Source organism: Sander vitreus, chromosome 9, assembly GCF_031162955.1.
Source record: "Sander vitreus isolate 19-12246 chromosome 9, sanVit1, whole genome shotgun sequence".
Classification (NCBI taxonomy): domain Eukaryota; kingdom Metazoa; phylum Chordata; class Actinopteri; order Perciformes; family Percidae; genus Sander; species Sander vitreus.
Window position 1 is genome coordinate 29,766,728 of NC_135863.1, and position 21,983 is coordinate 29,788,710.

At 44.6% G+C, this 21,983-nt stretch overlaps 2 protein-coding genes across 4 annotated transcripts; both read left to right on the forward strand.

The window, feature by feature from the left end:
* The first annotated feature begins 3,127 nt into the window (after positions 1–3,127).
* Positions 3,128–11,556, forward strand: dohh (deoxyhypusine hydroxylase/monooxygenase). 3 transcript variants are annotated; one of them, XM_078259586.1, is made up of 6 exons: positions 3,128–3,228; positions 4,010–4,211; positions 6,044–6,211; positions 7,267–7,343; positions 8,725–8,980; positions 10,749–11,556. In XM_078259586.1, the coding sequence occupies exons 2-6, from the start codon at positions 4,106–4,108 to the stop codon at positions 11,057–11,059; spliced, it is 918 nt and encodes a 305-aa protein (XP_078115712.1). In that variant the 5' UTR covers positions 3,128–3,228; positions 4,010–4,105; the 3' UTR covers positions 11,060–11,556. The 3 variants fall into 3 exon arrangements, with proteins under 3 accessions (XP_078115712.1, XP_078115714.1, XP_078115713.1); XM_078259588.1 differs by having other exon boundaries at positions 4,105–4,211; XM_078259587.1 differs by having other exon boundaries at positions 3,133–3,228; positions 4,036–4,211.
* A 99-nt stretch (positions 11,557–11,655) lies between these two features.
* Positions 11,656–20,018, forward strand: rsph4a (radial spoke head component 4A). The gene is made up of 7 exons (XM_078259589.1): positions 11,656–12,463; positions 14,915–15,137; positions 15,798–16,067; positions 17,732–18,181; positions 19,009–19,153; positions 19,499–19,616; positions 19,725–20,018. Exons 1-7 carry the CDS (start codon positions 12,375–12,377, stop codon positions 19,954–19,956), a joined length of 1,527 nt encoding a protein of 508 aa, XP_078115715.1. The 5' UTR covers positions 11,656–12,374; the 3' UTR covers positions 19,957–20,018.
* Positions 20,019–21,983: the final 1,965 nt, after the last annotated feature.

Sequence of the window (21,983 nt, forward strand, 5' to 3'; positions counted from 1 at the left end):
CCAATTCGACTTTCAGGTCTTCAGTGATGAAGTACTGCAGGTCGAGACCTTTTTGGGCTTTTCGCAGTCTGTTGCTGAATTTTCCCAGCTGGGATTTCAGATACTCTGTTTCCCCGGGTGGGGAGTGGACACGTTCAGCCAGAGCCTCATCCAGCTGGGCTCTATGGGAAGCCTGGGATCTTTCCTGTATCTCCTTTGCCTCCTCTGCCTGTTTTCGGAGAGCTTCCTCCATCTTGCTAAATGTATCCTTCAGCTCCTGAGCTTGAGCCCTCTCAATCTCCAGATAGCTCTCCAACTCTAATTCCACGTTGGTCTTAGCTACTGCGAGCGTCTGTCTTTCCTTACAAAGCTCAATTTTCTGAGTCTCCACATTATTTTTAAGGGCCTCCTTCTCTCCCTTCATCTGCTCCAATTTGACGTTCAGGTCTTCAGTGATGAAGTACTGCAGGTCGAGATCTTTCTGGGCTTTTTGCAGCCTGTTGCTGAATTTTCCCAGCTGGGTTTTCAGATACTCTATTTCCCCGGGTGGGGAGTGGACACGTTCAGCCAGAGCTTTATCCAGCTGGGCTCTATGGGAAGCCTGGGATCTTTCCAGTATCTCCTTTGCCGCCTCATCCTGTTTTAGGAGAGCTTCCTCGATCTTGCTCAATTTATCCTTCAGCTCGTGAGCTTGAGCCCTCTCAATCTCCAGATAGCTCTCCAACGTCACGTTGGTGGTCTTACCTACCGCGAGCATCTGTCTCTCTTTACGAAGCTCGATTTTCTGAGTCTCCACATTATTTATAAGGTCCTCCTTCTCTCCCTTCATCTGCTCCAATTCGACTTTCAGGTCTTCAGTGATGAAGTACTGCAGGTCGAGATCTTTTTGGGCTTTTCGCAGCCTGTTGCTGATTTTTCCCAGCTGGGATTTCAGATACTCTGTTTCCGCGGGTGGGGAGTGGAAACGTTCAGCAAGCTGAACTTTCAAGTCACACATCTCCCTCTGCATCAGCTTTTTGTCATGGCTCAAAGTGCTGCCCTCTCTCTGTTGTTGGAGCTGATCGAGGACATTGGCCAGCAAGTCCTCTCGGATTATAAGGTGAACTCTTCCCTCAGATTCACATTGGGTGAGCCTCGCCTCGCTGTCCTTCAGTTCACGCCGTACTTGTTCTTCAAGTGAACTGAGATAGAAATTCATTTGCGGTTCAATCTCTCTGGAGTGGAATTCCATGTTTTCCAACTTGGTATTCTGCTGGACCAGTGTCTTTTCTCTCGTTGCAATGTGCACCTTTGAATTGTCACAGTCAAATGACTCTCTGATACAAACTGCTGTCTGAGTGAATTTGTGTCAGAACTAAAGTTGGGTCCCAGTATTCATAGTGTGTCGTTATGACAACAACAACAACATGTATTCTTATGTTTTCAATCCAAATGGTTATTGATTCTACTCCATTCTATCTTTGATTCTATTGTTGCTATCGTATACCAGTTTGTTTATGTTTGAATATACAGTATGAATGTAAGGATTTCTGATGATTCCTAAAATATGGCAAAGAAAGAACACTTTAAGAAATATGGAAAGGAAAAAGATGGATGTCTTTGCACAAGAGCAGTACACACAAGTATGCGCCAGTTGGGATGCCATTTTCTCTAACTCCAATAACCATGTGTGCTCAGCAACTACCTATTATTTAAGATGTGCATTTACCACAATAAAAAAATTTTTTTTTAACTTTTATTCAAACTGTCCAATACTTTTTATGGATTTGAAAAGCCGTTTAGCCCCTGCTCATGTTTATCTTGCACATGTTAAAAGTTGTCGTAAAGGAAGCGAAATATGAAGCTATCCCTATCCCTCGCTGCTGCAACAGTGAGAATTTCCCATTTGTGGGAATAAAGGGTTTTTCACACGGGGAGCGACACTTTGCCTGCGTAGTCGCGTGGATCCACGGGATCTCGCTCCTCATGTGAAGGACAATTCACAAACATGTCATGTCATTGAGTGGCATGACATGTTTTCAGTTTTTAGCTATTTCTATTTCTATTCTGTTGTATATGTTATAAGGTTAGATATGTAAATATGTACATCCATCCATCTTCGTCCGCTTATCCGGGGTCAGGTCGCGGGGGCAGCAGTTCCAGCTATATATGTACATACAGTATATAAATAGATTATCTAATGAATATCTAATGTTTCTTTTGTTTGACCTTTTGTTTGATCATAATAATTGATAAAATAAGACACATTCTATTCTATTTGTCTTACTATATCAGTATGATCAACCAAAAGGTCAAACAAATGATAGAATTATGTTATGCAGTTTTACAGTTTTTCTTCTATTTGCCACACAAGCCATTTACATATGGGGGTATCCGTGTACCGTCTTCCAATGCCAACCTGCCAAGACCTTTCGCCACCCCTTTGCCACCCCATGTCAAATTTTCTAGATCCGCCACTGCTGCATACTCTGCTAACAGTTACACGTGTTAGTGGACTTTGCATGTGTGCTTTAAAGCGTAGAAAATAATAATACAAGACAACATAGGGGTGAAGAAAATGAAATAAGAGTTGCCTGTCTAACTCATGCTTATTGAGCATGAACATGGCTTACAATAGAACTTGTCCCTTACTTTTAAGAATTTAAAATGGTCATTGTATTGTCTTTAGTCTGTCATCTTCTAACCCATCCTTCTATATACTGTCTATGAACCCATCCATAGTCAGATGAACTGATGCTGTGATGCATTCTGGGTAGTTTTCCCTATCTCCTTGTTTAATAGATGACTAGAACATGAGGCATATCATTTTATGTTGGCTGATAAACAACAACGAGCTGGTATACGTGCAGTTTAGTGTCCCAAATTCCCCATACAATGTCCTTAATTAATTTTGAACCTGCTAAACCACCTGTGCTACCCTAAACCTACCCCTACCCCTAACCTTAACCCTAACCTTAACCTGTCTCAAATAAGACCCTCATCATTTGGGACACTCCGTTTTTGGAAAATAATTTGTGACACTAAACTTTTTTTTTTTTTTTTTTAGAAACCACAGTCCTCTTATTTGTTTATTTTACTTTTAAGACTTTTTAAATATATTGTGTGTTTTCTGTATTTTATTCTGAAAGGTTATTCCGGAACCTGGTCCTGCCAGCGGAAGTTGCAACAGGACGCATACGTGCAGCCGCGGCACCGAACACACTCGTGGTCCCGCAGCAGCTGTTTCTAACCTCACCTGTGGACCCAAAGGTTAGCCAGAGCCCGCGCGCGCGCGTGTGCGTGTGTGTGTGTGTGTGTGTGTGTGTGTGTGTGTGTGTGTGTGTTACGTCAGCTAGCTGTGAGGGAGAGTTAGGAAGTTAGGAGACGGAAGCTAACAGTTAGCTTCACCCGGGCTACTGTTTTCTGGATTAATAAACTCTATTAGCGGTTCTGCACATGCGCACATACGCTTACAGTACACATGGATTGAGTCTTGGTGCAGCATAAATGATTTGGTGTCTGATTTGTGTTCTGTAACCACGGTTGTTGACGTCACGACCCCTGTGACGTCAGCCTGAAACGTGGCTGATAGCCCAGATCGATGACAGTCGGCCTGTGTGGCTCTCCCATCAATAGATCTGGATCAGTAGTTTGATGAACTAGGCGATGATTTCATATTATCTCTGAGCAACTTTTTGTCTGATGACATTTCAGAGAAAATATGTGTAAGTTTGAATTGGTGTTAGTCCTTCAAATGTTTCACCAGTTGTTGTCTGTCAGCTTAGTTTATAAGCTCACTTCATCATATTCTACTGTGGTCTCTCAGCTGGATAACCACGCAGACCTGCCACTTTACCCACCTAGTTCAGAATGGAGTTAAACTGTGATTCCTAGTGATGTCATCAAATGTATTGTTCTGATCAACAGTCCAAAACACACCTATTATCAATAAGTATATATAATAATAATATTAATGTATGTTAGGATGAGGAAAAGCAGCACAACAAGATAATGTTTTGGACCTTTTTTCATTTGATCCATTTGTCTGCAGCTTCACATCACTAATCAGCTCAGCAGTTTGAAACATTTTAAAGGAGGAGTGTTTCAGACCGAAGACACCCAACTGTGTGTCTCCCTGTGCGGCAGAATGGCCAGTGTGGACCAGGTGGCGGCGGTGGGACAGGTTCTGGTGGACCCTGGAGTGGACCTGACCCGGCGCTTCAGAGCCTTGTTCACCCTGAAGAACCTGGGAGGTAACACGTGTCCAACAATCCAACACACATCCATGAACATGGCTGAGCATTTCAAAATAAGAAATAGAATGAAGGCAGTCCAATTAGAGCTGGGCAATATATCGATATTATATCGATATCGTGATATGAGACTAGATATCGTCTTAGATTTTGGATATCGTAATATGGCACAAGTGTTGTCTTTTCCTGGTTTTAAAGGCTGCATTATAGTAAAGTGATGTCATTTTCTGAACTTACCAGACTGTTGTAACTGTTCTATTATTTGCCTTTACCCACTTAGTCATTATATCCACATTACTGATGAATATTTATCAAAAATCCCATTGTGTAAATATTTTGTGAAAGCACCAATAGTCGACTACAATATTGTTGCGGTATCGATATTGAGGTATTTGCTAAAAAATATCGTGATATTTGATTTTCTCCATATCGCCCAGCCCTAAGTCCAGTCAGACTCCTCAGATCATTTATAGGGGTCCCCCTACTTTATACTAGCCTGGCTCCGCCCTCCTACTTACTTCCGCTCAATTTTCATTTCCCTTCAGTACTCCGTCTGGGTTTGCGGTATATTCTTGGGTTTTCTTCGGTCAAATATTTGTAGGTCCAATCAGCGAACAAAGGGAGTGGCTGAGAACGATGACGTTGAGGACGTGCACTAGAAAGATGCGAGCGAAGCCATTCGGTCCGTTGTGGCAGCAATGGCTGCCGAATATCCAGAAGTTAAAGCCCGAGCAAGAACAATCTTTGCTGAGTTGTGTTGGTGGCCATGATGTTGTGGCCCTCCTCTCCACGGGGTTCGGGAAAAGTTTGATTTTCCAGCTCGCTCCGTTAGTGGTGAAGGAGGCTAACGCTAACGCTAGCGGTGCTAATGCTAAATATAAGCCGATAGTTGTTGTCGGTCTCCCCTCTTGTTGCACATGCAAGGAAGTTAACACTTGTCAACGGAGAGAGGCCAGACTCTCTGGACAAATGAAATGGACCAGAGTCTGGTAGGACCAGGCTAGTGTACCAGAGTCTGGTAGGACCAGGCTAATGGACCAGAGTCTGGTAGGACCAGGCTAATGGACCAGAGTCTGGTAGGACCAGGCTAGTGTACCAGAGTCTGGTAGGACCAGGCTAATGGATCAGAGTCTGGTAGGACCAGGCTAATGGACCAGAGTCTGGTAGGACCAGGCTAGTGTACCAGAGTCTGGTAGGACCAGGCTAATGGACCAGAGTCTGGTAGGACCAGGCTAGTGTACCAGAGTCTGGTAGGACCAGGCTAGTGTACCAGAGTCTGGTAGGACCAGGCTAATGGACCAGAGTCTGGTAGGACCAGGCTAGTGTACCAGAGTCTGGTAGGACCAGGCTAGTGGACCAGAGTCTGGTAGGACCAGGCTAACTTTTTACGACCCCTGGGAAGAAAGGAGTCAAATCTTTGAATGAACAAATGTCTTTTAATGAAACCAGGGTTGAAATGTTGAATACCCTGTAAACAAAAAAATGTCACTCAAATGTAGATTTGTAGGATCACCTGCTTCCAAAGCATTTATCCTGAGACGTATTAATAGTGAAAGTTTATTAATTATTTTACCTCTTAATTCGAGCTATTTGCTTTTATCAGGATCTGTGGCAGTCATTACTGAAACGCACACACACACACACACACGCACGCTGTTCTGTGAAAACACATTTAACGTGACGCACATGTGGTCAAATCAACCAAACCGAGAACAGGGAGTGTGTGTGTGTGTGTGTGTGTGTGTGTGATGCATTGTGTTGTGTGAGCTGATTGGTGCTGTAGCCGGTGTTGGCTGACTGCTGCGAGCTGATTGGTGTAACCTGTGACTCAGGAGCTGAAGCTGTAGACTGGATCAGTAAAGCCTTCACTGATGACTCGGCCCTGCTGAAGCACGAGCTGGCTTACTGCCTGGGACAGATGCAGGACGCCCGGGCCATACCCACTTTGACTGCGGTCCTCAGAGACACACAGCAGGAACCCATGGTCCGCCACGAAGCAGGTAAACGTGTGCACTAATGGCGTTTTTCCACTTCATGGAAATGTACCGGAACCCGACCATAATTTCGAAATATCTGTCCGAACCCGGCCCAGCCCGCCGGGACCCGTCGGGCTCGGGTCGGGTATCCATGCCTTAACACACATACACACACACAGAACGTCAAATGTGTGTTGTTTTTGATTCTCGGCATGTGGCTGTTGCCGCAGCCAGAAGACACATTTTGTTAAAAAAAAACCCGCTGGCTAAACTATTTAAAAATGGCGTGTTTGTTCACTACACCCCCGTCTGTCGCTAGCAATGACGACGCAGTGATTAGTGACGATTCTCCCCGACCAATCAGCAGTCTGCAGGTTTTCACGTCACCTTTTAGTATCGCCTCAGCTCGCTTGGAACCAAGACGGAGGTGATACTAAATGAAGTACCCGTTGGCAGGTACCAGGGACTTACTTTCATAACGGAAAACCAAAAAAAGGCGAGTAGAGTCGAGGCGAGATCGAGCAGGCACCATGTAGTGGAAAAACGCCATAACGCTGCTCAGGCTTTGTTCCCGTAACACACTAACACACATACGTTCATCACACATGGTACATAATAACACTCTGAACACACTAACACGTGTGGCTGAATATTCAGATCAGGAGGTTGGTGGTTTGATTCCCGCGCAGCCTGTTATTGATTCAAGCTCAATGCATTATCGTGTCTGCACGGTGATAAATGGCCTATAGTCGGGAGAACTAGCTGATGATGATGATGAGCGCGTGTGTGTGTGTGTGTGTGTGTGTGTGTGTGTGTGTGTGTGTGTGTCAGATTTTACTCTTTCACCTCCTGGAAGTCATAACTCTGAACATACAGACATGAAACACACATTGATGTCCTTCAGCGTGTGTGAGTAGACTGTAATGTTCCTCAAATTAAGAGGTACACACTCAGTATGTGTGTTTGGTAGTGTTCAGACTCTTCATACGCACCATCACATCTCATTACAGAACACATATTTTACTCCTCAGTGATTGACAGGATACTAACCAGGTTACTTCTGATCTGTGTGTCTGCAGGGGAGGCTCTGGGAGCGATCGGTGATCCTGTGGTTCTGGACCTACTGAAAGAGTACAGTCAGGATCCTGTCATAGAGGTAGGACATCATACTGAGCCTGGTACTAGCAAGGCAGCATTGTCAGCCAATAAAGCCCTCAATAAAACCTTTTGAGTGTGGGCGCAGAATGGCTCTGGATTTAACAGGGACCTCAGAACGTGTTCTAGGGAAAAGGGAACTGTAATGGGTTAAGATGGAAACAAACTTGAAGGCTGTGAAAAGTTTTAAAGCTTCAGACTTCATTCACACTAGGGGGAAACTGTATGGCCGGCACCAAAAGATGTGTGGTTGTCAATATATTATTTCTGGGGCGACCTCTAGCTCACCCAGTAAGAGCGTGGGTGAGCTCTAACCTCACCCACGCTCTAACCAAAGCTGCACCACTCACTCCGACCTTGTCTGGATCCTTGTACAGCTCTCAGCTTTCTCTGCTATCAACACTATTTTATAGAACTCCAGTCAAGCCCAGATTCAAACTACTGGCAGGACATCTCTCTCACTGGGAAAACATGTGGCTGCTACACTTTATTTATAAGAGTGTCATACACGTTTAATGTGTCTGTATGTTAAAGGTATCCTACTCCAATAATATGGAAATGCACATTGTGGATTTTATTTGATAGACCTAATAATGTCAAGACTGTGTCCTATAGCCTATCTCTTCGGCTATAGGACACAAATTAGACCTCATGAGGCTGGGAGGACATTTCATTCCAGTTACTTGACCTCTTCCCATTTTAATTGAATACAGAGGGAAACTGTATGGCTGGCACCAAAAGATTAAAGTGATTATCAATGTAAAAAAATATTATTTCTGGGGCGGCCTCTAAGCTCACCCAGTAACAGCGTGCGCCCCATGTAGGCTGAGTCCTTTGCAGCGGCCTGGGTTCGAATCCGACACGCGGCCCTTTGCTGCGTGTCGTCCCCCATCTCTTTCCCACCTTTCCTGTTAATCACAATTATATCGAAATCGCAATATGGACTAGTGCAATATCCTAATCGCAGGGGCGGGGCAATATTTGTTAAAGGCAAAATGTGTGTTAAACCATTCTGAATGAAGTATTGTGGTGCTGCAGGGACGTCCCGACTCCCGGCCTACAAATCCTATCCTACAGACTAAAGCTTTTTGAGAGGATCCTCTCAAAAGTCGCACTATAATCATTTTCATTTTAATATTTTTTTAATGAAAATGAGAATAATGAAACAAAAATGACCATTCCCTCCAATATCGTGAATCATATCGCAATTGCAATATTAGTCCAAAATTAGATATTTTCCTCACGTCGTGCAGCCCTAGTTTCTGAGCTCCACATACTTTCAGAGCTGAAGTCCAACAACAACAGCAGCAGCAGCAGCAGCACGGACAATCAAAACCTGCTTGGAACCCTGTGTAATTGAAGTGTGTGTGTTCTCTCTGCAGGTGGCGGAGACATGTCAGCTGGCTGTGCGGCGGCTGGAGTGGCTGCAGGCTGGAGGAGACACACAGCTGGACGATGGCAGCACCGATAAGAACCCGTACTGCTCCGTGGACCCGGCCCCTCCAGCCCTGAGGAGGAGTGTGCCTGAGCTGCGCTCCATCCTTTTGGATGAAAGTCTGCCACTGTTTGAACGCTACCGTGCAATGTTTGCCCTGCGTAACCTGGGCAACGAGGAGGCGGTGCTGGCACTGGGAGACGGTAGGATACAGCACCATCCATGCAGCACACAGTGCAACTTCAGCTCTCTCTCTCTCTCTCTCTCTCTCTCTGTTTGAAGCCAGTTTGAGGTTTCACTGTTTTTTACAGTGACAATGAATTTCATGATCACACTATGAATTATAATCCTGGGCCACCATTTCAAGGAGCTCAGTCATTTCAGTTACTGAGCAGCTCGTGGCTTTATTGGAAGGGAATCTTTCATGGTCTGAAATAAATGTTTCCGTGTTACTTTGCACACGTCAGACAAAGCTGGTGCTGTCCTTAAACTAAGACCAGCGCCCAACCACCTACCTCCAATTTCGACTTTCCCTGAGTCTTTCCTCATGAATGTGACCCAGGACCATGATCAATAGTGGTCCAGGGTTCCCTGGACCATTATTGATCATGGTCCAGGGTTCCCATTTTACAAAAGCCATATGTGAGCACTACTTAAAATGTTACTCATAAAATGCATATCAATGTGAGAACTCTCCAGCAGGCTTTAGTGTTTGTCTGTATTCAATTAAAATGGGAAGAGGTCCAGTAACTGAAATGTCCTCCCAGCAAGGGTCCCAGCCTCATGATGTCTAATTTGTGTCCTATAGCCGAAGAGATAGGCTATAGGACACTCTTATAAATAAAATGAGTCCTAGCGCATTTTAAGTAAACCGAATCTTCAGAATAAAATTAATAAAAAGTGTAGCAGCCACATGTTTTCCCAGTGAGAGAGAGAGTGAGAGTCCTGCCAGTAGTTAGTTAGTGAATCTGGGCTTGACTAGAGTTCTGTAAAATAGTGTTGAAAGCTGAGAGCCGTACAAGGATCCAGACAAGGTCGGAGTGGGTGGTGCAGCTTTGGTTAGAGCAGGTCACTTACTCCATGCTGTCATCTCTCTCACGTCTCTCTGAGAGGCTGCTCTCTCTAGCCATCCGTCTACTTAGCAGCGCCCATTACTGTAAAACATGTCAGAATGAGCAGGAGAGGAAAGGATCTCATGCTGCAAATCACAGCTTGCGTGTTTTGCGAATACGCCGAAAACGAGAAGTGAGGGCACAGACACACAGAGAGACACAGAGGAACAGAGACTAATGAGCAGCCATTAGATTCCCGATCCAAAAACGTGAGGGATTCGTATCAACCTATGGGTGGGGCTAACATCAGGTGTCATCCACTGACTGTTACTGACGAACATTTGGACTGACGAATCTCGTGTCTGATCATTCCAAGAAGGGCCTGGCAGTGATGTCACATCAACAACATGAGTGTGATTCAGGCAAGCTAATGAGCAAACATAGAGACTGACTATTGTTGATCATATTTTAGTTACAAAAATGTGAAAGTGCAGGTGTACTCTGGAATGATAGATAGATAATGAAGTAATGTGACAGTCCTACATGTCATACATGCAGTGAAGCCTACAGTTGTCCTGTAACTGTCTCTGTGTCTGGCTGTCTCTTGTCTCTGTTCGTCTGTGTCTCTCTGTGTGCCTGTCTCTCTGTTGCTCTATGTCTGTGTCTCTCTGTGTGTCTGTCTCTCTGTGTGTCTGTCTCTCTGTGTGTCTGTCTCTCTGTTGCTCTATGTCTGTGTCTCTGTCTCTCTGTTCCCCTGTGTGTTTGTGTCTCTGTTCCTCTGTGTATCTGTGTGTCCTGTGTCTGTGTCCTCTGTGTGTCTGTGTCTCTGTGTGTCTGTATCCTCTGTGTGTCTGCGTGTCTGTGTCTCTGTGTCCTCTGTGTGTCTGTGTCCTCTGTGTCTCTGTGTGTCTGTGTCCAGGCCTGCAGTGCTCCAGCGCTCTGTTCCGTCATGAAATCGGCTACGTCCTGGGGCAGATGCAGCACCCGGCGGCCTTCCCGGCCCTGCGCGCCGCTCTGGAGCGCTCCGGGGAGAACCCCATGGTCCGACACGAGGCGGCAGAGGCTCTCGGCTCCATCGGTCGAGAGGAGTGTCTGGCTGTGCTGCAGCGTTATCGTGGAGACGGAGAACGCGTGGTCAAGGAGAGCTGCGAGGTCGCTCTGGATATGCTGGAGTACGAAAACAGCGAGCAGTTCCAGTATGCAGACGGACTGGTCCGGTTACAGGGTTAAAGGCTCCGTCAACACGGCTGCTACCCCAGCCAGCAGAGAGAAGAGCTTTGCAATATGAAAGATACTTGGCACACAAACGTGCGGCAGGCGGTGAGAGCGTAGCACCTACGCTCAGATTGAGGCTGGAGGTAGGAGAAGTGACGGATCCATTCACAGGCTTTTCCTCTGAAGGCGCGTTTCTGTCTTGTGTTTGTGTCTGAGCTGAGTGTGATCATACAGTCCTACAGAGTGGACTCAGAGAGAACTAAAGGTTCTGATCCAGGCAGCTGATCACTTCTTTCTGCTCTCACACACACAGATACAAGCCAAAGATCTATCTGGATGTTGGTCCATTCTAAACTTGTAACTGCTACAGAGATCAACAGCGTAAACCATTAGTAAAACCTCATTCCCTCATGCTCCTCTGATTGCTTGGTTACTAGATGACTGCAGGTTTTTGTATCTTGTATTCAAATTGATCCTGTTAGTCGAATTAAAAATGATGCTGTATATATTCATTTTATTGTCAAGTCTTTTTATCTCTTCAGTCCCGCAGCTCCGGTTCTCTTTGCAGCGTGACGTGACAATCTCTGAGGGAGCTGATTCTCTGTTTGTCCCAGTTAACGACTGCGTACATATGCTCAGAGATGTTTCCATACAGGACATGAGGGCTTGCTGAATGGTTTGATGCTACCTGATCTCAGCTGAACACTATGGAGGAGTTTGGAGTCAGCATCAGCACTGAATGAGGGAACATCTCTAGGAAGCCGTGTTCGCCCCCACACAGTTAGACTGACCATTGTCTAATATTATTCTAGAATAATAATGCTGCTGTTCTCTGATCAGTGACAAAGGGTTTACAGTTTGGGACAGTTAGATTTATCTTCAAACAGCTACAAACACATGGTGTGCCCCCACCCTCCATATCTGTCCTGTTTCATTCACATCACGGCCACGTTCAGCCCCGACAAAACGTAGCAAAATTTTTTTTAAAGAACACCAGATACTATTATTTAATAACAGCAATAATAAATGTATCCACATACTTACTTACATTTCCAGTTTTCTTTTTTTCTTTTTTACCAATATTTTCTTTTCAAGAATATTTCTCCCCTTTAACCCTTTAACCTTTATCCTAAAAACAAAAACCCTCCAGGCAGGGGCTCCATGGGCTCGCGGTGCTCTTGTAGCCTGGCAACCGTTGTGTTCCCGTGACCATAGCAACGGTGCAGTTGGCGTGCTAACAGAAGTTGTTGTGGCTTTCCGTTAGCCGGTGTGTGTGTGTGTATCGAAGCTGCTGGAAGACGAGAAGAGAAAGAAACGGAGGAGAAGACAGATGGAGTCCGAGGACAGCCGGCGGCTGCAGTCCGCGGCCGCGCTCAAGGCCTTCCTGCTGAAGAGCAGCACGGAGAGCCACCTGAACCTGTGAGTAGCTGGGTTAGCTCTACTCAGCTAACGCTAGCTCGCTCGCTCGGCTGGCTTCGGCACATTCCGTGATCCCCGCTGTAGACTGCGGTCAAGCCCACAGTTGGGTTTCGTTGCGCGTCTACTCAAGAAATTACGGTATCGGTGCCAGCGCATGTAAAGAACCTCAAACCGCTACATGTCACAGACCGACCTAATGAAACCATGTCATACGATATATAGAGTTAGAACAGGATTACTTTTACATCTATTTAAATACATTTTACTGCAAAATAAGTAGAAAGTCACCTCCATTTTATATGGAGTGAGAATTAAACCTAGTGTTTTTTTTACCTAGCTAGGTTATAACAAAACAATTATTAAACAATTCCATAAGAAGTTTGCTGAGAATCCCACTGAATGAGATTCTAAATTATTTGCGGTGGTAGCTGACCTGGGGGGTCATGCACGGAAAGAGTTGCAGAATTCTTATATTAATTGTACTGCAAATATTTTTGCCCACAGTCCCATCCTCAAGTCTATAAGGGTGCAGGGGCAGTTACAGCACACAATGAATGTAATCTTTCAACAACAAAAAACAAACGTACATTTTCTCTTTGACAAAACAAAAGATACCACGTTGTAATTCTGTTTAACAGTCAGATGCTGTTCACCTCTTTGTGACCTTCGGCATGCAAGACAAAACAAATAAACTTAAATGTTACTGTATATGTTGTTAACTTGTTGAACATGAACAAAATGTTTGCAACTTACCCAATTTCTCTACTGGGGATTGTTTTGTGTCTCTTACACATAAGTCGATATTGACTAGATAGATAGATAGATAGACACTTTGTTCATCCTGAAGGATATTTTAGGCATCCAGTAGCTTAGACAACCATAACACAACAAACGCATATACACACATATATCACACATACATAAAAATAAAAATCACTCACAGAAATGCAATGACCATGATAAGGTGCTATGGTAGACTGTGTGCAATGGTGGTAGTGCAACAGTGAACAGTGCAGGGATTGAACAGTGCAGTAGATTATTATTAAATATTAACTATAAAAATATTAACATAACATATTAACTGACTGATTAAGTACGAATAAGAACAATATATAACAGGGAATAAGTTATAAGATGTAGACAGTTGTACAGCAGGCAAAGTGATATCATTTTAGGGGCTGAGAGAGACAGGCTCATGCTGAAAAGTCCATTTCTCCCCTCCCCCTTTGTGTGGTGGTACACATTAACCTTAACTTGAATGCATCCATGTTGGAGAAATTGTTCTGAGGTGTTCATAATACTACGGTTTTTCCTGGCTCAGAATAGGCCTTACACATATGAAGCGGGGGGGGTCTGTGGGTCCTCCCCCAGGAAATTTTGAGCATCAAAAACCTAAAGAGCATATACGTCAGTATGTGGCGGTCAACATTGATTGTGCGGCGGGCCGCCACAAGTATATCAATGTATGGGAAACACTGCACATGGACTTCTGCTTAGAATATATTCTATATTATATAATATATAACTCTGCTAAAATATCTGAAAACATTTGATGCCATCACCGTTTTGGAGGACAAGATCAAATTGTGTAATTTAACATATTGAAAATAATTCCTGTTGAAATTTTTTTTTTTAATATAATATTTATTTAATAAAATATTTTGTTAAAGGTGCTCTAAGCGATGTCACGCGTTTTTTAGGCTACAACATTTTTTGTCACATACAGCAAACATCTCCTCACTATCTGCTAGCTGCCTGTCCCCTGAACACACTGTAAAAAAAACGCGGTCTCTGTAGACAGCCCAGGTTCTACAAACGCCAACAAAAACAAACTGGCCAACCTGCACCACCAAACATAACAAACAGTATTCCAGCCAATAACTGACAAGAAGGAGTTGGGGGGTGGGGGGTTGGGGGAGGTTAGTGCACGGAAGCACGGAAGGGAGGGGGAGGGGACGGGATGAGGAGGAGGGAGGGGCGAGCTAGCCTCCGTTTTGTTTGACAATACCTTGAACGTCAACAAGAAGTGACGTCACCCAACATTGCTTAGAGCACCTTTAAAGGTTTGCTGAAATGTTCAAAAGATTCCTGTTGACCGTGACTTATCAATGAATTGACTAAGCTAATCATTTCATGTAAAAAGCAGGAAACCTGATGATTGTCATCAGTGAGGGAGAATGTTTCAGTTCCACATTGTGTCTGTGAAGAAAGCTCTCAGTGGGTCTCAGGTTTATATTGAGACCAGAGAAAGAGTCCTAAACAGGAGCAAGCCATGCTGCCGCTCAGTAAGGAGAGTCATATTTGTAATATATATATATATATATATATATATATATATATATATATATATATATATATGTATATATATATCGTGTTTATGGGTTATGTTATGTTTATGTATCAGTGTCTGAGATGATGGATGGTCCAGACGTTTTTCTTCCTGCTTTCCAGCTATGACCACCTGACCGGGCTGCTGCTGAAGGTGATGGATGAGCATCCTCCCAACGTGGTGGATGTGATTGAGGACATGAGCCGCGATGTGAAGCGGGCCGCATTAGGGGAGCAGCAGAGCAGCCTGAGAGAGCTCCCAGAGACCAGCGCTGCTGAGCTGCTGGCGGAGCAGCAGCGCTCGCTCTTCAGCCAGCCGGAGGACGCCAACCAGGAGGACGAACTGGTACTGTCGCACGCACCAGCGCACAAACACACACATGCACTAGGGTTGCAGCACAGGTCTGACTGTTAGCATCACATGCCTCATTACCTGGACATGTACCGAACCAACATGGTGTGGCTATTCAGGGTTCATACGTTTTGAAAAAAACTGGAAAAGTTATGGAATTTGAAAAATGCCAATTCCAGGCCTGGAAAGGTTTTGGAAACATAAAAAGACCCAGAAAGTTTTGGAAAAGTCATGGATTTTCTTTTTTAACACAGTATAATAACATGTGATTAATAAATGTATTGTCATGTCGTCCTAACCTCACCGTTCTATTCGGGGCGCGATATTACGACTCCCACTATGAACCACATAAATTGTCATTTATTTTATTGTTAAACCTCTGAGGGTAAACTTTAACACAGATTTTTATTCTTATTGTATAATGTCGACTGACATTTTCAGGAATACATAGTCATGGAAATTTGCCAAAAAGTCATGGAAAAGGTCATGGAAAAGTATTGGTTAAAATGTGTATGAACCCTGGCTATTACTCATATAGAATATGAATAATACTCATAGAGAATATGAATAAGAGTGTTAGCTCATAGAGAATATGAATAATACTCATAGAGAATATGAATAATACTCATAAGACTGTTTGCTTGGTGTGGTCAGATGGAGACGCCCCTCCCTAATGTGAGCGAGCTGGGCTTCTACCTGGAGCAGGCGGGGGTGGGGCTGGGCCGCGAGGAGACACAGAGGCTTTTCCTGGCTCTCAAGCAGCTGGTGGAGTCGCAGGCGCTGCTACGCTGCCGGCTGTGGGGCAAGGTTCTGGGCACAGAGAGCAGCTACATCGTAGCTGAGGCAGAGTACAGAGAGGGGGAGGAAGAGGAGGAGCCCAGCCTCGATGAAGACGAGACAGAGCCGGAGACGGAAGACACCGAGGTGAGGACACAGTTCATCTGCTTCATTTCCCCTCCAGCTTCAGACGCACCCAGGCTCCTGCTCTAAAGACACGCCTCCCTGCTCTCTGATTGGCTCCTGTTTTAATGAGCAAACTCAGCACTTCCTCAGGACCTTTCTCCTTTCCCAAATTTGTACCTCCTCGACTCCTCGACTCCTCGATCTTCCGGCTTGTGACCTTGAAATTATTCTCAGCGCGTCATGTCGAAGGGCGTCCCAGTTCCTAAAAGTTCTGTTTCCTCTGTCCAGTTTGTAACAACGGATAGTTTGGCTGCTTAAATGTCCGCTGATGATATAATGATAATAATAATGATATCAGCTGTAGTGACATTAGTGCATCATGGAAACGTTTAAGTAAATCGTTATAGATAACACTCATACATCATTACAATACATCATTTAAAAAGCAACGCTGCCTTACAGGGACTGTAGAGAAGTATCCATGCGGGTCTCTGAATCGGAAAAAAAATTCAGGTGGGGGGAGGGAGGGGGTGGTTTTAAGTCTACACGCAGATTGAAGATGAAGAGCTGTTCCACGCATCAATAATATATCGATAGAGTGAGTTTTTGTAGCTATATAATACTGCATATATTTGTAATTCTTTTCATACAAACATTTGTATAGCCATACTTTGTAAGTAGGCTTTATAAATGTATAAATGTGTGTGTGTGTGTGTGTGTGTGTGTGTTTTAAATACAACAAATAATAATATACAACATCACTACATTTTTATTACACTATGTCACGTTGTGAACTGAATTCAATGTAAATATAGAAGTTGTCATGAACACTGTTCTTCTCATCTGACAGAAATCATAAAATACAGTTCATGACAAAACAATAACAGCCAATGCAGCTGTGCTGCACGTCATATTTAATAGCCTGTGGGCGGGACTAATGCTGCGTTCCAGGCAACTCGTAACTCGTGTTTTCACAACCTTCTACCCATGAAAGTGCCCTGGAACGGCAGTCAACCCCGTAACTTTTTAGCTACTACCCGTGAACTCGTACCAGATGGTTGTACTCCCAAATACAGTTTTTGACGTCACACACACATAAACAACAATGGCGACCTCTGTTGATGCTGTACAGACGCTGGTGACTAACAGTGAGAAATAGAAATAAATATACATAAATAGGCAACGTAAAGTCATTCCACACATTGTAATCAAAACAATACACATAGGATTATGTACTACTACAGGTTATGTTTATTAAATGAAGCCCAAAATATGTCGGCGACTAGAAATCGCTAGTATCAGCTAGCGCAAGCCAACGTCAACGTTAGGTAGCCGCTAACGCTAGCTAGAAGGGTTTGTGGTGACCTTGAACGCTACCAAGTTGTGAGTCGTGACTTGAAGTCGTAACTTATGGGCTAAAAATTGTGTCTGGAACGCAGCATAAGACGCCAGGAGAGGAATCGAGGGGAGGAATCGAGGGGAGGAATCGAGGAGAGGAATCAAGGATGTACAATTTGGGAAATGAAAAAGGCCTTCAGTCTGATGTTCATGTCTACTGCATTACTGCCATCAGTGTGACACAGCACTGTTCCCGCTGTTTGATCATCCAGAGAGTCTCTTAATCTCTTGGAGGGACAGAAGTGACATTAATTACGTTTCTGGTCTTGTGCTGGCTTTGCTTTCAGACGGACCCTCTCCCTCAGTCGACCTATAAACCCCTCCCAGAAGTGCCGAAGGAGGCCCTGGGCACAGGGACGAACAAGTATGTTTATTATGTGTGCAAAGAGCCGGGTCTTCCCTGGGTGAAGCTCCCGTCAGTCAGTCCTGCGCAGATCACCGCTGCTCGCCAAATCCGTAAATTCTTCACGGGGAGGCTGGACAACCCGGTGGTCAGCTACCCGCCTTTCCCCGGGAATGAAGCCAACTACCTGAGAGCACAGATCGCTCGCATCTCCGCCGGAACACAGGTCAGCCCCCAGGGCTTCTTCCAGGCCGGGGAGGAGGAGGGCGATGAGGAAGACACGTCTCCCCGGGACAGCTACGAAGCCAATCCTGACTTTGAGGGCCTTCCGGTTGTTGAGATGGCGGAGACTCTGTCCAGCTGGGTGCATCATGTTCAGCACATCCTGCAGCAGGTACGGTCTGATGGAAGCATGCAGCCATCTCTCAACTCAGGGCTTTGTTACAGGGGCGCTGTGCAAGTTTGGCAATTTCTTCTCTGTTTTCTCGTTTTTTGCTCGCAGGTTTCTCTATAGAGCTCCCCCTACAGTTTCGGAATAGATATTTGGCAACACTGTTGGCGAAAAAAACTCGTTGGCGACTCTCCCCCCCTCCCATCTTCTCCCTCTGGTCATGTGCATTTGTTTTCAAAGAAGCCGGTGAACGCACGGAGCCACGTCCACTGAGGTGGACAGCATACCTGCCAACAGTTGGTTTTCAAAATCTGGGAGATTTGTGCGGGGGCATGGCGGCGCGACCGGGGCTGGGGTTGGGGGTGGGGGGTGTGGGGGGTGGATTGTGTGAATAGGATGCGTTTCTTACAAGATCTGGCAACTGGTCAACATTAGACAAACATATTGGTCCAATTATTTATAAAGGAGTTTGGGCCATGCAAATTACGGGAGTTTCCCGGGAGAAATATCAAACGGGGAGGGGTCCGGGAGATAGGGCTAAAAAACAGGAGAAACCCGGGAAAAACGGGAGTGTTGGCAGGTATGGTAGACAGCTAGCTAGCTAGTAAGCCCATAACAGACAGCGAAAAACCTTTACAGACAATAGCAACAAAGTTGCACGGGTGGTTTTTCCGCTCACAGACGCTAGGGGGGGAAGCAGGACGAACACCATTCAACCCGAAAAAAGTCATAGAACCATTCCAATGACTCCTAAGCTGTTCAGTTAAGGTAAATTAAGCTAAAAAAAACTGCACAGTTCCCCTTTAATGTGTGGATGTGGACTGCTTTAGGGCCGCTGTACCTGGGTGAACCTGGCTGTGAAACCAGGAGAAGACCCTAATGAGGAAGGTGAGGCAGAGGAGAAGGAAGAGGAGCCCGATGAGCCCGAGCCAGAAGTCGGACCCCCTCTGCTCACCCCCCTCTCCCAGGATGCAGGTCAGTCTTTGACTTTACAAACCAGTGACGGCTTCCAGCCGCCAAAATCCAGCTAAGAGTCAGGAGGTGATACAAATGTTGATAGGCTAGAGTCAAGATTTTAGGATCGAACAACAATCAAGAGAGTTCAGGTTCTTTCAGGCGCCATCTTCGCCCATCGCCCTCACCTGTCTGATCCTCCACAACAGTTGACATTATCTCGTTTGTTTTTGGAAAGTATGATAACCAATTATTGATATAAACCTATACGTATCTAAATAAAATAGCATACCAGAGTTAGTTTTTTTGGTCCATAGAGCCATGACTTTATGTCCTTGAAGTCTTTTTAACATTTGTGTGTCTCAGAAATGTTCAGCACTCCTCCCTGGACCTCCAAGGTGTCCTCCACTCTCACCTCCCAGCATGCAGTAGCTGTGCTGCGCTCTAACCTCTGGCCGGGCTCAAGTGCATATGCTTGTGGAAAGTAAGTCAACAGATCAGAATACTCTTGACTTCTTCTGTTGGATCTCTCACAGTATCCTGAAGGCAATGTTGCAATTTACAAACAACCATTCCCTGTCTCTTCATTCAGGAAGTTTGGGAACATTTATGTTGGCTGGGGTCTGAAGTATGCAGGGGAAGGCTACAGCCCGCCTGTCCCCCCGCTGCCACAGAAAGAATACCCCAGCGGGCCCGAAATCACCGAGGCCCTGGACCCGTCGCTGGAGGAGGAGCAGGTGCTGAAAGAAGCTTTGGATGAGCAGCAAGCTGCCCAGGAAGAGCTGCAGGACTCGGGAGACGAGGCTGAGGAAGATGACGACTGAGAAAACACATTTTATATTTCAAGTATTTAGTTGTGAGTCAGTGGCCAATAAATCTGTTTACTCAGCAACATGGCGTGGTGTTGTAAGCACAGGTAAATGTACTTCTGTATGTCTGAACAGGCTGCAGTACAAAGATGAGGCAGTGCTTGTTCTCTGAAAGGTGTCTTGTGGAGTTTCAGACCACGAACAGCACCATGGAATCGTGTTTTACGTCAAGACCACACCCCCACCCTCCACCTTGCCCCCCTTCTCTCATCTTCAATAGCATTTAAAGCTACAGACACAGAAATGGCACATCCTAAGGAAAGCTCATTGTGGGACTGGCTCTAGTGGCTGTAATTCTGCACCAAGGCTGAATTTTGGGAAAGAGACTTCAGATACAGTATTAGGGGACCACTAAGGCCTGTATAAAAGAGACTTCAGATACAGTATTAGGGGACCACTAAGGCCTGTATAAAAGAGACTTCAGATACAGTATTAGGGCACCACTAAGGTCTATATAAGAGACTTCAGATACAGTATTAGGGGACCACTAAGGCCTATATAAAAGAGACTTCAGATACAGTATTAGGGGACCACTAAGGTCTATATAAAAGAGACTTCAGATACAGTATTAGGGGACCACTAAGGCCTATATAAAAGAGACTTCAGATACAGTATTAGGGGACTACTGAGGCCTATATAAAAGAGACTTCAGATATAGTATTAGGGGACCACTAAGGCCTATATAAAAGAGACTTCAGATACAGTATTAGGGGACCACTAAGGCCTATATAAAAGAGACTTCAGATATAGTATTAGGGGACCACTAAGGCCTATATAAAAGAGACTTCAGATACAGTATTAGGGGACCACTAAGGCCTATATAAAAGAGACTTCAGATACAGTATTAGGGGACCACTAAGGCCTATATAAAAGAGACTTCAGATACAGTATTAGGGCACCACTAAGGTCTATATAAGAGACTTCAGATACAGTATTAGGGGACCACTAAGGCCTATATAAAAGAGACTTCAGATACAGTATTAGGGGACCACTAAGGCCTATATAAAAGAGACTTCAGATACAGTATTAGGGGACCACTAAGGCCTATATAAAAGAGACTTCAGATACAGTGATGAAAGAGTATAAGGCCTATATAAAAGAGACTTCAGATACAGTATTAGGGGACCACTAAGGCCTATATAAAAGAGACTTCAGATACAGTATTAGGGGACCACTAATGCCTATATAAAAGAGACTTCAGATACAGTATTAGGGGACTACTAAGGCCTATATAAAAGAGACTTCAGATACAGTATTAGGGGACCACTGAGGCCTATATAAAAGATACTTCAGATACAGTATTAGGGGACCACTAAGGCCTATATAAAAGAGACTTCAGATACAGTATTAGGGGACCACTAAGGCCTATATAAAAGCATCCAAAAAGCAGCATGTCATAAGACATTTAATAATGCAGGGTTCAAACTTTTAAGACAATGTTTCATGAGGAGGGAAATGCACTCATGCACATCACACACAACGCTGGCTGTAACCAGAAGGACATCTGTGACATCACAGAAAGAGATGTGAGATACACGAGTCTCAACAACATAACACAATACTTTAGAATTAGATTAGAAGCTTTTCTGATCACAATGAAAAGATTTAGGTTCAACATGCACACCAAATATGCGTCAACTTCTGCAGAACAGTGTCTTCTGCAACGACTTTCCTCAGTCCTTATTGTGTGACGTCTGATAATGACAGTTGTAGCAACAGCCCTTACGGATATACAAACTCAGCAGAGAACTACAGTAAGTATGAGTTAGGCTTAAATATAAGAGACCAAGACAATAACATCTGCACAAACAGGCACGCACACAATTTGTCGTGTCCAATAAATGTATGTATTATTGCTTTTTTTAGTGATTGCTGGGAGTTTACATGCAGATAAAAACTTTATGTTTATAACATAGATGATATGTTTTCATTATGAGAAATAGAATTAGGATTTAAACATTCAATGGATAAAGGAACAACAT